Source organism: Ylistrum balloti, unplaced genomic scaffold, assembly GCF_031769215.1.
Source record: "Ylistrum balloti isolate Yb309-2 unplaced genomic scaffold, AGI_CSIRO_Ybal_v1 Utg369860, whole genome shotgun sequence".
Lineage (NCBI taxonomy): Eukaryota > Metazoa > Mollusca > Bivalvia > Pectinida > Pectinidae > Ylistrum > Ylistrum balloti.
This window is the reverse complement of record NW_026782008.1, coordinates 657,082-673,389: the sequence shown is the minus strand read 5'-3', so window position 1 is coordinate 673,389 and position 16,308 is coordinate 657,082. Positions and strand designations below refer to the sequence as shown.

At 39.2% G+C, this 16,308-nt stretch overlaps 2 protein-coding genes across 2 annotated transcripts; one reads left to right on the top strand and one right to left on the bottom strand.

Annotated features, from left to right (window-relative positions):
• Window positions 1-204: 204 nt before the first annotated feature.
• LOC132545878 (uncharacterized) lies at window positions 205-4,829 on the bottom strand. Its single transcript, XM_060209549.1, has 2 exons — window positions 4,238-4,829; window positions 205-1,914 (listed from the first exon to the last, which is right to left on the bottom strand). Exons 1-2 carry the CDS (start codon window positions 4,827-4,829, stop codon window positions 1,367-1,369), a joined length of 1,140 nt encoding a protein of 379 aa, XP_060065532.1. The 3' UTR covers window positions 205-1,366.
• A 199-nt stretch (window positions 4,830-5,028) lies between these two features.
• On the top strand, window positions 5,029-15,625 carry LOC132545877 (putative ammonium transporter 3). The gene is made up of 8 exons (XM_060209548.1): window positions 5,029-5,044; window positions 8,810-9,128; window positions 9,869-9,940; window positions 10,670-10,729; window positions 10,860-10,936; window positions 11,889-12,002; window positions 14,670-14,791; window positions 14,975-15,625. The coding sequence occupies exons 1-8, from the start codon at window positions 5,029-5,031 to the stop codon at window positions 15,623-15,625; spliced, it is 1,431 nt and encodes a 476-aa protein (XP_060065531.1).
• Window positions 15,626-16,308: the final 683 nt, after the last annotated feature.

Here is a 16,308-nt window from a genome sequence, read left to right as displayed (position 1 = left end):
ATTGATGATTGGTTAAAGATAAGGAAAAACACTCATTAGCATACTAATTTGCATAAAGATACGACACATAAATGAACAAACAGAAATAAGATAAATTACGATTGAAACAGGAAGCTAAAGAAGGAAAACAGTTTCTTGCATAAACTCAAATTTAATAAAATATTAAATTTTACATTTTATACAAAAAACAATGCAAGATTTGACTACTAATAAAGCTGTTTATTAATAATGTTGAGAAGTCTTCTGTAGCCAAAACAATTTCTTGGGCGTAACTATCTCTTTGGCGTATCGGGGGCTACTCACTCATAAGCAAACTATTGAAAACTTACTTGCGACAAGCTTGACTCTGTGAATCAGAGAAGCGAAGTAAAGTGAACTGTGCTTGACTCCGGAACAGGAGAAATCACTTGACTCTGATGAACAGAGAAGCAACTTGACTCGCTGATTCCAGAGAAGCCAGGAATGATAGGACTAGACTCTGTAAGAGTATAGAGAAGTACTTGACTCTAAGAGACTCTGACGGTTCTAGAGAAGTGACTTGACTCTGACACTGACTCACAGAGCAGCTAGTATAATACTAGGACAAACTTGACTCCAAGGTAACCAATGAGAAGACTCTGGACTCTGAACCGTTACAGAGCAGTGACTTGACTCATGAAAGGACCCTGTTAAGAAGTTTGACCCCAATTTACACACATCTAATATATTAAAATTTTTTGAATGACATGTATGAAACAAGCTAAAAATAAAAGGAGATTTTAAAATTGGGGGATGAAATTCCTCCGGAATTTAAAAGCCAAAAATGAGCGAGTAAATGAGCTTACGAGCGAGAGCCCCCAATTGATAAGGGATAAAGGTTAAGAAACAGTCATATTGAGTTGAGCCGACTGTAAAGTGGCTGGATTAGTATGAATGTACCGAATAAAACAATCTGATGACCATCGTCCCAAGACTTTAATAACATGGTCTTGGACTCCGGCCGCTGCTGCAGAAGTGGCGGCACCAATTCTGAAAGAATGACCGTTGAAATCTTTACTATTCACACCTATGAGGGACAGGCAGGCTTTAAGGTAAGAAATAAAGGTATGACGCATTAAAGGCTTGGACTTAAATAAGTCCTCGATGAACAAAGGGCAAGTAGGAGTTGCCCCGAGAGAATGTCTGACCTTTAAATAATTTACCATAGTCAACACAGGATGTAAAACCTCATTATCAAAAATTCTTATGTGAACGCCTTTACCAAAAGGATCCATTTTTGAAGAACGTAAATACAAAATGAAACTGGACTTATCTGGTAGAACATGGACATCACTAAGACGAAGGTATGATTGGTCACCGAGTTTCCTACAGGTAAATTCTCCACATCTCAAAAAACCATAAAAAGCTGTTTGAAAAATACAGCATAGCATTTTTTGACAAATGGTTCAAACAATCCTTGACTACTAGAAATAGTTATACACATATGATTAAGCAACTTAAAGGTTATAGGCAATCGCTTATTGGAAAAATTAACCTGAGTTCTTTTAATGCCCCGCAAGATGTAATTTAACCGCATGGTGTTTGCGAGAGGGTCCCCCAAGTTTAACTTGATGTAATGAAACCTTATGCCAGCTAAATAGAGTTTAATAGTGTCGAACTTCAAGCATAAAGCTTCCTGGCAGTATGTCACAAAAAATATAAGTAAATCTTCATCAACAATGGGAAGGGAATTAGCAGCACATGCAATTCCCCTCATAACCAGAAATGTCACAAAACAGTTCAAACCGGACTTGTAAGTAGCCAGAGTCTTCTCACTAAGGGCATGGTTCCATAAACTATCAACCGCTGTATTCAGCTCATCATCAATGAGGCCATAGGCAGACATGGAATTGGTAGTACATCTGCTTGAGGTGCCAGCTGTCTGAATTTGCACATCTGAAAACGAGAGATGGCGTCTGCAATGTTGTTTTGCTTACCAGGTACATGGACTGCATGAATCACAAAGTTATGCACGGCAGAATAGTATGTAAGTTTTCGCATAAGACACATAATGCTGGACACTTTGGATCTCCCTTTGCAGATTATGTCTACCGTAGCTAAATTATCACAATGAAAAAGAATACGTTTTTTATGCCACTGGTGACCCCACAACACACAAGCCATAACAATAGGGTATAGCTCAAAGAGGGCCATAGATGTGTCCATGGCTTTAAGTTCACTAGGAAAAAAACCTTGAAACCACTGGTTAAGGTAGATTCCCCCGAAAGATTCAGATGTAGCATCGGTAAAAAGATGGAGGTCAGCTGCTGATGTGATATGATCATCCAGAAAAAAGGATTTGCCATTCCAATTCTTCAAAAAGAACGACCACATGTAAAGGTCTGATCGACACTCATTGCTGATTTTCACATGATGATGTAGCTCGCGCACTGTAGTAGAAAGCGATATGAGATGAGAGACAAAAGAACGCCCCGGTCTAATACACCGACCGGCAAAGTTCATGTGACCTAGCAAGCTGAGCAACTCGCGTTTGGTACAAGACTTTTTTCTCTTGAAAGAATCCAAAAACTCAATAATTCTTTCCACTTTTTCACGTGGAAGACGACATTCCCTCAGATGAGAGTCTAGGGACACACCAAGGTATTCGAGTGATGTACAAGGGCCTACAGTTTTATGCGCACCTACAGGGATGCCTAATTCCTTGAACATAGACATAAAACGTTCCATAGTAAGAGATGCATTGACATAAGCTGGTTCAATAACTATGAAATCATCTAGCAAGTGAAGAATGTTACGAATATTGTACTTGTTCTTAGCTATCCAACAAACTGCCCGAGAAAGGCTATCGAAAATTTTTGGGCTTGAACGACATCCAAATACGAGGCGCGTAAAGAAATAATATTTGTTGTTCCACTTGACGCCGTGGTAAGGCCACAAAACGGGATCAATTGGTATCAGCTTGAAGGCATCAGTGATATCGGTCTTCATTAGCCATGCATCGAGGCCACAGCGCTTAATAAGATGTATAGCATCATCTACTGTAACATACTTCAGCGAGCAAGTTAATTTATCAATTAGACTATTTAGGCTAGGATTGTTTGTGTCTTGATGTGGAGCGGATAAATCAACAATTAAACGCTTTTTCTTCGAATATTTATGTTCAGCTAAGCCTAACGGGTTGATGCGGTACCTGGAATAGGGAATATTGTCAAAAGGACCTATTAAGTATCCTTTATTTAGTTCTTTCTCCAACAACTCTGAAACACTTCCTGGGTCACTGATAGCTGACCTCAAGTTTTTACACACTATGGAGTTAATAGGAAGGTGTTGTAGACCAGTGTCAAAGCCGTGAGTTAGACCATGCATTAACTTATTAACAAATTGCTGATCAGGGTGTCCTTGAAGTTTGGAATGTAAAGCCTCAACACATATTGGGGTAGAAGCTGTCATAGGATCATGGTGATGGAGGGCTAAGATGTCTTCTTTTGAGGCTGACGGCTCTCTAAAGGGCAGGCTACTTTTGTGTGGCTTGCCTTACAGGTTAGACAGATGTGAAGGTTATTGCAAAGATTGGAAGAACAACCAAATCTACCATTGAAATTGTTACAAATCTCTCGCCCCTCAAAAACAACTCTGGGTCTGCCTTTTGAGTCAGAAGCCATAGACACTTGCCCTTTATTTTGACGAAACTGGCTGTTCCCAGAGAAACCACTGCTACTCTGTCGCTTATCCTGGCCTGGGTTGGGGCAAAATTTTGTAGTATGTGCAGTGCTACCACACATTGAACACGAAACTGGAACTAAATTGGCAAATATGTTGCAGAACAAGGTATTATCCCGAACGGACCAATCTATTTTCCGGTTATTGAAACGTAAATGGGCTGCTGCCTTCAACGAAAACTGTCGATGATATTCATAGAACCCGGAGCTGTATCTGGTTCCCATGTCTACGATATCTCGCTCGTACATGTCAAGCTCAACTCGGCGATGTGGGTGAGTGGAACACATGACTTGTTTATAAACGCTAAAAGCTAAAATGAATTCGCTTAGAGTAAGAGTTCTGTTGAGCCTAGCGTCCTGTTTCTCGTTAATACCTAAGCTTGAGTCACTTTGACCACTGTAGTACGGAATAAGGATAGCAGCCAAATTAACATCTTTCCCGGTTATAATCTGTTGGCGCAATGAGGGAGATATTGTTTCTACTAGCGGTAAGGATTCGGAGGTGTACCCATATTGGGTACGCTTATAGGAGAAAATACCTGCTGAATCGCCGGAAGGAATACTTTCCTCTTGAAGTTTCCGATACGCACTGTCCAGTGTAAATTCTTCTGTGACCGCCGCCAATGTCGAACCGGGATGCATCAACGGCGAATTGGCTACATGGGTGGTAGGAGTCGGGGCTCGGATACCATCAGTCGCCATTTGACGAGAACTACCTGCAGCGGCAGCAGAAGTAGGTTGCACAGATCTAGACTGAGTGAGCGTGAGTACGCTATTCTCCAACCTGCAATAACAGTTCTGGAGAGTGTTAACACTGTCTGCTAAGCTGGAAATCATGTTTCGTAAGCTGGTAGAATCTGCCCGTTCCGGACTTCCGGTCTGGCGGCCATCTTGTCTCGGAGCATCATGGGATGCAATCGCGTCGCTCGGGGCATGCTGGGATACCGCACCTCTCAGGGCCGCTTGTGCCTCCTTCAATTTTTTAACAAGTTCCATACGCTTAGAACAACTCCGGTAGGGCACATTCAATAAATGAAGTTCTTGTTGTAATCGAGCGATTGTCCAATTTTCTACAAATTCCGGATCGTAAGGAACTGTTCTGTTAGATTTACGCCCACGTTTCGTAGCCATCATTGAACAATGGAACCGACCCTCACCTCTGACACGGAAGTTCTTCAACACTAATAGTTGTGAGGTGGTTGTTTATGATACTCCTATTAATCCAGGCGCAGGTAAATACACCAGATCGGGAATTGTCACACAACACAGCTCACGACAGCGAATGGTAGTACAAAGTATTGACACTGGAATTGTCGATGGAAAATCCAAAATGGCGAATGATCGGAGTATCCGACTGATAGATAAGAAATCCTAAAAAGGGAGAACAGTAACAAGTTCAGCGCTTCTGAAATCACGCAACGTTAAACTCACAACTGCATAAAGATCGTATGCGCAAACTTGGCCACAAAAGTGAAGTAATAGCTTTTCAATAGGTAAAATTTAAGGCACAAAATAAAATGCTCCTCGTTCTCCTCAACGCTGAAAAACTTAATGGAACCAATACCAATACCCCTCTAAAGAGTAATTGATGATTGGTTAAAGATAAGGAAAAACACTCATTAGCATACTAATTTGCATAAAGATACGACACATAAATGAACAAACAGAAATAAGATAAATTACGATTGAAACAGGAAGCTAAAGAAGGAAAACAGTTTCTTGCATAAACTCAAATTTAATAAAATATTAAATTTTACATTACATAACAGTCAGGGTGACCTAGATTTCGATTCAGGTTTTCCGTAATGTGTTAAGATTGATTGTCAAAAACTGGGGCAATACTTATCATTGTGTCTGGTAAGTAATGATTTGCAGGCTACATAACACTGGAGCATGTTTACAAGCACACCACAGAATAATCCATGCTATTTCACGCAGGGTAATCACATACTTCTACGGGAGTCCATCTTGAAAAAATTGTTTGCTACTCAAAAGTCACAGTGACCTATATTTTGATCCCTTTCTTTCATAACGTGATTTTACTTACTAAACGTGATAGTGCTAAATTGATCTCCGTGATATGTGGACAAGGGACGTTTATTTACTGATATCAGTACATGGGGCACTTCTTAGAGTTGCTAAGGTAGAAAGTGGAATCGGTACCAAAGAAACTTCGGAATCTCATCTGGTTTTATCTAGAATGATGCTGAGTGCAGCGTTTTGTGACCGATGCATGACTATCTTCCACGCTCGATATTAGGCGAAACGAAAGAGACAAGAGTAAATCTGAAAATAATCTCAAATTTAATTAAATAGGGGCGTCCAAATTAAAAAAAAAAAAAATATATATATATATATATATTTCTGACTCGTTACATACAGCAAGACTGTGACGAATGACACACGCTTGTAAGATGAATCAGCGAATAGATGTACCTTAGAATGTGTTGTATTAGCAACAACAAATATTCTTCAGTCTGAAAGAAATTCCTAACTATTCAATTTGGGTTTTTCTTAGTAATTTCCTAGGCTCTAAGTTACGGCCCTTAGCATCAATGACGAAACCTAGAAGGACGAAACAGCTGTATGATGTAACATCACTGACAAGTCCTAGAAGGACGAAACATCTGTAGGATGTAGCATCACTGACGAGTCCTAGAAGGACGAAACAGCTGTATGATGTAACATCACTGACGATTCCTAGAAGGACGAAACAGCTGTATGATGTAACATCACTGACGATTCCTAGAAGGACGAAACAGCTATATGATGTAACATCACTGACGAGTCCTAGAAGGACGAAACAGCTGTATGATGTAACATCACTGACGAGTCCTAGAAGGACGAAACAGCTATATGATGTAACATCACTGACGAGTCCTAGAAGGACGAAACAGCTGTATGATGTAACATCACTGACGAGTCCTAGAAGGACGAAACAGCTGTATGATGTAACATCACTGACGAGTCCTAGAAGGACGAAACAACTGTATCATGCAGTTTATTTGACTCTACTCTATCTTGATTTGCACTAAAAAGTGTTAACATTTGGATGTCTTGGGTAGACACTGTTTATGGACTTACGTCCCCAACGTTGTCCGTGATCTGTCTGCCACTTTTTAATTTATTCAAATAGTGGCACGGTTCAGAATATACACGTGTATTTTACGTTGTTCTAAAATTACCAGATGTATGAAAATTACGAAATTAATTGAATTATGGGGCTAGTGCACATCCTCATCTGGAATTTTCTTTTCTTTCGATCACTTTGGATTTACCTCAGCCGCCTCAGTGGCCTCGAAATAAAGCCTCTTGGCATCAATGACGAGTCTTAGAAGGTCCAAACAACTGTAGGATGCAGTTTAATGCATTACTTGGTCCTAATGTATCTAGATGTAGTTCTAAATTTGCAATAATGGAGGTTTTTCACTTATGTGACTTTTGTACAGTCTTTACACATGTACCTATGTCTGTAGTTGATCTTGGTGACTTTTAAGTGTACATGGAAATATTATAGTATGCTTAAATTTGAAATTTGAAAAAAGATTTTTGCAATATAGCGATAAAAAAAGTTACACTCGTTGAAATAAAGTGATAATAAGGTTACACTCTTTGGAATATAGTGATAATAAGGTTGCACTCTTTGGAATATAGTGATAATAAGGTTACACTCTTTGGAATATAGTGATAATAAGGTTACACTCTTTGGAATATAGTGATAATAAGGTTACACTGACTGGAATATAGTGATAATAAGGTTACACTCTTTGGAATATAGTGATAATAAGGTTACACTCTTTGGAATATAGTGATAAAAAAGTTACACTCGTTGAAATAAAATGATAATAAGGTTGCACTCTTTGGAATATAGTGATAATAAGGTTACACTGACTGGAATATAGTGATAATAAGGTTACACTCTTTGGAATATAGTGATAATAAGGTTACACTCTTTGGAATATAGCGATAATAAGGTTACACTCTTTGGAATATAGCGATAATAAGGTTACACTCTTTGGAATATAGTGATAATAAGGTTACACTCTTTGGAATAAAGTGATAAAAAAGTTACACTCGTTGAAATAAAATGATAATAAGGTTACACTCTTTGGAATATAGTGATAATAAGGTTACACTCTTTGGAATATAGCGAAAATAAGGTTGCACTCATTGGAATATAGCGAAAATAAGGTTACACTCATTGGAATATAGTGATAATAAGGTTACACTCTTTGGAATATAGTGATAATAAGGTTACATTCTTTGGAATATAGTGATGATAAGGTTACACTCTTTGGAATACAGTGATAATTAGGTTAAACTCTTTGGAATATAGTGATAATAAGGTTACACTCTTTTGAATATAGTGATAATAAGGTTACACTGACTGGAATATAGTGATAATAAGGTTACACTCTTTGGAATATAGTGAAAATAAGGTTGCACTCATTGGAATATAGCGAAAATAAGGTTGCACTCATTGGAATATAGCGAAAATAAGGTTACACTCTTTGGAATATAGCGATAATAAGGTTAAGGTTACACTCTTTGGAATATAGCGAAAATAAGGTTACACTCTTTGGAATATAGCGATAATAAGGTTGCACTCATTGGAATATAGCGAAAATAAGGTTGCACTCATTGGAATATAGCGAAAATAAGGTTACACTCATTGGAATATAGTGATAATAAGGTTACACTCTTTGGAATATAGCGAAAATAAGGTTGCACTCATTGGAATACAGTGATAATAAGGTTTCACTCTTTGGAATATAGTGATAATAAGGTTACACTCATTGGAATATAGCGATAATAAGGTTACACTCTTTGAAATATAGTGATAATAAGGTTAAACTCTTTGGAATATAGTGATAATTAGGTTACACTCTTTGGAATATAGTGATAATAAGGTTACACTCATTGGAATATAGCGATAATAAGGTTACACTCTTTGGAATATAGTGATAATAAGGTTACACTCTTTGGAATAAAGTGATAATATTTTTACACTCTTTGAAATATAGTGATAATAAGGTTACATTCACTGTTTATCTTGCTATATGAAGCTGTAGCAAGACTGTGTTAAATACATGTAAGATGTACTTGTAAAGGTGGAATCTGTTATAAAGATATTATTTCAGGATCGATGGCAGAGCGAACAAAACTGGAGGCGTATTTGGTTTTCTCTATGGTGAACACCATTTTTTTATTCTCTTTCCCCGCTCACTGGATGTGGGCCTCTAACGGCTGGCTAAGGAACATGGGCGCGGTCGACATTGCAGGGGCGGGGCCTGTTCACATTGTGGGCGGGATCACCGGTCTCGTGGCGACACTGATGTTGAAGCCGCGTCACAACAGATTCACTACTCCTGAAAAGGTGACTTTGATGGGATCCCCGACAAACGCCATCCTTGGGATGTTCATGCTTTGGTAGGTTTTGTTTAATATATAAGTATATTTTTGGAAATGAATTCCCGACTTAATGCAGAAAGCAGAAATAGTTTGGTTAAAAATCAACAGTTGAATGTATTTTCAATGGTATTATCCAGATCTAGCTCCTAGATTGTTGTAGGGGAGCAGGGAGTGTATTCTTATTAATCAATTATTCAAGAAACGAGCTTTGTTTGCTGAATATCTGCGATTAGCCTACGTTTAAATCCGTGTAACTACAGGTGCGAGCAGTTTCCGGCCTATTGGATAGCTCAACTTGTACTTAACTAGTCACCTACAATTTGCGAGAGGATGCGATCGATAATGTTTAATTTTAAAGTAAAATGTGAACGCAGAGCACAAGGAGAAAAGCAAGATGATAAAAATGTGTCAGTAAAATCTTTGATTTAATAATTTAAACCATTTAGGACGAATGACACTAAAAGAATTAATTGAATTTTCAACCTAGACGGTCTGGAAATGTAAACGTCCTCTGGTTCTTCGTCAAAACAGGCCATTTAATGTTTTGTAAATCCAAATTAAGTTCTGCACATGCGATCAGGGTATTTATATATAAAATGGTCATACAACTTCTCAATCATTTTCCTCATCCTTCACATAAGTATACTTTACAGAATTTATATAACATTTGCCTTACACTCAGTCTGTCTCCCTTCACGCTTCACTTCTAGAATGACGTTGATGTAATAGAGATTTTAATAAAGCGTGTGTTTGCCTAGGTGGGGATGGCTCGGGTTCAACTGCGGCAGTACGTTTGGTATATCAGGTGTCAAATGGATGTTGGCGGCGAGGTAAGTGCTGACGAGGCCGACAAGCTCAGCATTATCACTTCCGGCTGGGAAACAAAATAGGTTGCACCCAGACAAGTATTTCTGTGATAACTTTCTGATTTATTGTCCACACATGTCACTGACATACGATCGTAATTCTAGTATATGGCGTTCTATATTGTCGTGTTTGATTACGTCATCGATTGTTTTAGTAATTAGGTACAATTCATGTATGTAGGGATTAAACTAGAGTTTAAATCCAAGCGCATGCAGTTTATAATTACACCAACACTAGTGTTTTATGGTCTAAATTGATGTTACAAATTGGGTTGTTTAATCTGATATTTGATATATTGTTATAATTACGATACTCACAAACGTCATTCGCAGTACAACCTTAGATAATATGTAACAGTAATTAATATACGTGGGTGAATTAGTTCAACTCTATTCAGAAATATAACATTTCAAATTTGTAAAATAGCTACTGTAAAGTCACTTTAGATATCAACACTCCTGGAAACACCCGAGAGACCTCGGCAGTACACACAGCTAATTTTAATATTTCTTGCTCCTTTTTATCTCACTAATCCTGTATCTTATCTTAAAGCTATACACCTTGTAAGTCCCAATAAAACCAGGTTTGTTTGATTACATTTATCTATCAGTAACAATAACATTCCCCTCACGATGAACAATTCAGCTATATTTTTCTCGGCATAAGATAAATGATACTTTCTCATTTTTTAGATCGGCTGTTTCGACCATTACTGCATCTGTAGCAGGAGGGACCGTCGGGTTAATAATGAGGTAAGGGTCCTTTAGGAACACGTCAACTCACATCCGGTTTGTTGTCATGTTTATATATATTATACACATATTGTATGTAAGTGATGTATTTCTATTACATATTATATACATACAAATGATTTTTTTTCAGCTACGTTATGAAACAGCGTCGATTCGACATATCTTACCTGATCAACGGTGTGCTTGGTTCCCTGGTGGGTATAACCGGTAAGTATTACATACTGTGTTTGGTTCCCTGGCGGGTATAACCGGTAAGTATTACATACTGTGCTTGGTTCCCTGGCGGGTATAACAGGTAAGTATTACATACTGTGTTTGGTTCCCTGGCGGGTATAACCGGTAAGTATTACATACTGTGTTTGGTTCCCTGGCGGGTATAACAGGTAAGTATTACATACTGTGTTTGGTTCCCTGGCGGGTATAACCGGTAAGTATTACATACTGTGTTTGGTTCCCTGGCGGGTATAACCGGTAAGTATTACATACTGTGTTTGGTTCCCTGGCGGGTATAACCGGTAAGTATTACATACTGTGCTTGGTTCCCTGGTGGGTATAACCGGTAAGTATTACATACTGTGCTTGGTTCCCTGGTGGGTATAACCGGTAAGTATTACATACTGTGTTTGGTTCCCTGGTGGGTATAACCGGTAAGTATTACATACTGTGCTTGGTTCCCTGGTGGGTATAACCGGTAAGTATTACATACTGTGCTTGGTTCCCTGGTGGGTATAACCGGTAAGTATTACATACTGTGCTTGGTTCCCTGGTGGGTATAACCGGTAAGTATTACATACTGTGTTGGGTTCCATAGTGGAGAGCGAATTGAAATTAAAATGAAATCGTGGAAAAAGATACCTTGAAAATGAAAATATAAAATCATGTTGATCGTCTGTTTCATGACCTCCGAGAAAAAATTAATCATTTTTGCAAGAATCTTTTGTCTAAGCTGTAAAATTTTAACTATCAGAAATTCAAAATAAGTGATAATGATTTTATACCGTGCATAGGTTTCTTTGTAGTATCGCCAGGAATAGAAAGAACTGTTTGATTGTTATTGCGATATTTGTAATGATAGTCTTCACAATAATTCTCTAGTCTATATTACAGTCTACGTTGTTAAATTGGTCAAGTGATAGCAACCCGTGTCCCTGTGTTATAGCCAACTGTGCCATGGCCGAGCCCTGGGAAGGACTAGTGATCGGATTTATAGGGGCACTAATTACCAACCTCACTGTGGAGCTCTTCACTAAACTCGGGATAGACGATCCTGTCGGTACGTCACTATCACTAATATGTGTAGGACTCCTTTTTTTTCTGTCGGCAGTAAAGATAATTTACTTTCTATCTTCGCGAATCTTAGTTTGGTCAGCAGAAGTTAACCAAACAACTTGAAGAAATATATCGATGGAATATGAATCTCTTGTTTGATAATTAAGATTTCAACATGTCATCTGAGATTTGGTCTCAGTTTGTCCTTTTGTTAAGCGCCATGTTTTCGTAAACGTTTTGCATTTTGGCCTTCTTAAAAATGCAGAACCCCTCCATGGCCATCGGTGAGCCAAAGGAATGAATAGGGGTTAAATTGACTCCAATCAAAAGTTATCTTCTCAACACCAAGATATAGTAGAATAAAATACCTGCTTCTTTATTGGAAAGGCCTTAAGCTGCTTTGCCAAAATTGTGAATTCGATAAACTCAGTTTATGTAGAAAAGTTATTTCCATTGATCATATTTATAACTTTGTAAGAATTGTAAGTATATGATGACTGTTTGGTGATATACACATATTAATCCTGGCTGACCCCAAGACGGGCGGGGCCAAAAGGGGTCATATTGACTCCAAATTCAAAATGTTTCTTCTGAATACCAATATATATTATAATCATATACGCTTAATGGATAGAATAGCCCTAAGCTGCTTTACCAAACTTGTGAATTTGATGACCTTATGGTCTCACATTTCCACAGGGGAGTGGGTAACGTTTGCTGTAGTTTATTTCAGCAAACCATAAGTTTGAATGCAATTTCCCTTCATTTAAACTTATAACCCGTAACATGGGATGAAAATTAATGTTGTATACTGATTACATTTGCATTATGTGTCAAGTTATCTTACGTTGTTAATGAAATGATTTTATGACATATGTTACAAAAACATAGACAGCATTTACAGACCTTAGCTTACAGTTAAGGCCCATTGGGCCTTTTATAGTACAAATCGTCTTATTTATTTCGGCCTTTCAGTGAACGAGAAAAGATAAAAAAAAATGAGTAGAGAGGACATATACTGGGTACAAAAAGGGATCACGTTTAAAAAAATAGTTTTTTTATCAAAAAGCCAAATCTTTTTGGAATATGCAAGTGTGAAGTGAAACAACAAGAGAACAACACCCAATTTGAATCAATTTCATTTAAGCATTGTGTGTATGATTACATAAAAAAATAATAACAGCACGACATCGGCTTGGTATGCTGCGAATTAGGCGCCGTGGAGCCATTTCTCGAATTCGTTGTCATTATTGACGAAGAGCATCAACATGCTCCTGTCAGCTACCGGGTGCAACACTAGATCAGTCCATACTCTCGATAGCTTCTGCTTGAAGGTACTCCTTCTTAAGTCTAGCATTATGTGGTGGAGCATTTTCGTCCATCAGTACAGACTCAGGGCCGACAGCACCTGTAACGGGTCTTACAGCAGGATGAAGGATTTCATCCCGGTACCGTAACCTGTGAAGCTATCACCTTCAGTCTCGTATATAAGTCAGTTCGACCAACAAAACTTACCCCTGCCCGAACCATTACCAAGTCCCCACCGAAACGGTCAAGTTCTGTGACGCAGCAGTCAGCATACAAATGTACCTCTCACCCAACCCATGCCAAACTCACCTCCTGCCATCATCAAAGTCTACACAAAACCTGAACATTTGTAAAAATGAATAGGCCACCCTGACAATATGGATTGCCGGGTTCCTGGACGATAAGGAATGACGGGTTCTTGGACGATAAGGTTTCCGGGTTCCTGGACGATATGGGTTGCCGGGTTCCTGGACGATAAGGGTTGCCGGGTTCCTGGACGATAAGGAATGACGGGTTCTTGGACGATAAGGTTTCCGGGTTCCTGGACGATAAGGGTTGCCGGGTTCCTGGACAGTAATGGTTGCACGGTTCCTGGACGATAAGGGTTGCAGGGTTCCTGAACAATAAGGATTGCAGGGTTCCTGGACGATAAGGGTTGCCGGGTTCCTGGACAGTAATGGTTGCAGGCTTCCTGGACAGTAAGGGTTGCTGGGTTCCTGGACGTTAAGGGTTGCCGGGTTCCTGGACAGTAATGGTTGCACGGTTCCTGGACGATAAGGTTTGCCGGGTTCCTGGACGTTAAGGGTTGCAGGGTTACTGGATGATAAGGGTGTCTAGGTTTCTAGGGTCTCAAAGCTCATTGTTAATGAGGGTTTCTGGGTTCTTGACCTATTATGGTCCAGGGTTCCCGTCTTTTTAAGATATCCAGGTTCGTAAGTGAATAGGGTTTTCGACTTTTTGACTGATTGCGGTCTTCGAGTCCCGGCTGTATAGGGTCTTCGGCTCTGTGTTAGGTTACTGGGTTGATGTTACTTCCTGTTGTTATTACAAGGTTGCCCCATCTGGATTGGTAACTTAGTAATGACCATTCATGGTCTGTTATGCAGTCAGCACTAGTATGTGTGACCTACTCTTTGTGATATTATTGTTACGTTATGGTCTTACACATTTCGCTTGCAATGTCCGAATGGTGATCACGCAAGCTGTACACAACGAAGGGAGATAACTCTTCATCGTTTCAGGTAAAAGAGATACGTAAGAGGAGATAACTTCTAAGCATTGCTGCAGTGTTTCCGTGATAAAGCTATGGTCATGCACATTGATAAAGAACTGTATTAATTTGTCCGCTTTCCTTCTTTGACAGGATGTGTAGGTACGCACGCATGCGCAGGAGTGTGGAGTCTCATGTCCGTTGGTCTCGTTACGAAGTCGGATAACTTAACGGACGCCATGCAGATAGAAAACGTTGGTCAGGGATTGTTCCATGTGAGTGTTCGGGACCGGTAACATCCCTGTATCTCTGTATCTTATACTGTAACGATCTAATGTCGTTAGCGATAAGACACCGGTTACCAATTTTACTGTGATATCTTAATGACAATTTCTTAATTATATAAAACGTTGCAACTACATGTACATACGTTGATGACGTGTTCATTTTTTCTCCAGGGAGGTGGATTTCATCAGCTTGGGATACAGGCCCTAGCCGCTTTAACCATCATCGTCTGGACATTGATAAACGCGTTCTTTTGGTTAAAGTTGATTGATTTGACCATTGGTATCCGCGTGCCCCTGGAGGAGGAGATACTTGGGGCTGACATAGTGGAGCATGCAGTAGGAGGCGTCATCTACAGCAAGAAAGAGAGGAGAGTTCTATACTCTCCAGGCGTCGACTCGGACCTGCCCCTTACAGAAAATGTTCAGGACATGAGTACCGAGAGACAAATGAGCCGACATCATAGCCTCGGTCTCCGTGTTGGTCTATGGCGGAGTAGATACGAATGCGCTAGTGATCTCAAGAAAAAGAAGATAAAAACACGTGTTAGTTTCCCGAAATTATTTCAGCGCTTGGAACGTGATGTAAATCAGAATGGAAATATTTCTGGAGATACAAGTTCTACTGATATTTACAGTGTGGATGGTAATGTTTGTTTTAGGATGAAAAACGCTTTACAGTCGTACTCAAATAATGGTGGTGAGGGAATGTTTACGAATCCTGTGTTTACACCTGATAACAAAACGGAACTGGACCTTGATAAGGGGGGTAACTCTGAATGTAACAGTTTAATAGCACCACATAAAGTTATGACATATTTATAGCGATACAAAGTGTGTGGACTTTGTCTAACTGTAACTATATTGTTGTGAGAAATTACAGGACACGAAAATACACTCGATGCGCTAGGGACGTGTTATATAAGATATACGTGTGGTTTACAATATACCGTAATGTAAAACGTGTAGTACGGCTGTTTGTTTTTGTTTTTTTTTTCAAAAGTGGGTAACGGCACACACACAGAATCATTTTATATGTTACCGAAAAGTTGAACACTGAAATCATGCCTGCCTATTTGGACAGTATCAGATATAACCATAGATTTACCTGTTATCTGTGTTTACCTATACCAACGTAAGGACAATCGAGATCGAGTATGAGGAGGATCGGCAAAGTCGCTTAATGTTTATGAAAGCATCATAACCATCTGTTAGTTGGATTAGTAGTGTCTTTCTCTTGTTTCGCCTGCAATGAAAATATCTATCCTTTCAGCAATATTCACATTTCCGCTTTGTTTTCTCTATTTGACCTGACCAACAGAAGCAATGTGTACTTTTCGGTAAGCGTCAACCCTGACAATCTTTCCTGCCATGTTGGAATCAGATATCGGTAATCGTCAACCCTGACATTCTTTCCTGCCAAGTTGGAATCAGATATCGGTAATCGTCAACCCTGACAACCTTTCCTGTCAAGTTGGAATCAGATATCGGTAAGCGTCAACCTTGAC

Bases quoted from the DNA above. Each gene is read 5' to 3' on its own strand.
- LOC132545878 (XM_060209549.1), bottom strand. From the start codon at position 4,829: ATGGCTACGAAACGTGGGCGTAAATCTAACAGAACAGTTCCTTACGAT. The intron at 1,915-4,237 runs GTATTTTCTCCT...TCTCGTTTTCAG, and splicing joins TCCTTCCGGCGATTCAGCAG to ATGTGCAAATTCAGACAGCT.
- LOC132545877 (XM_060209548.1), top strand. The intron at 10,937-11,888 runs GTAAGTATTACA...CCTGTGTTATAG, and splicing joins TTCCCTGGTGGGTATAACCG to CCAACTGTGCCATGGCCGAG. The intron at 12,003-14,669 runs GTACGTCACTAT...CTTCTTTGACAG, and splicing joins CGGGATAGACGATCCTGTCG to GATGTGTAGGTACGCACGCA.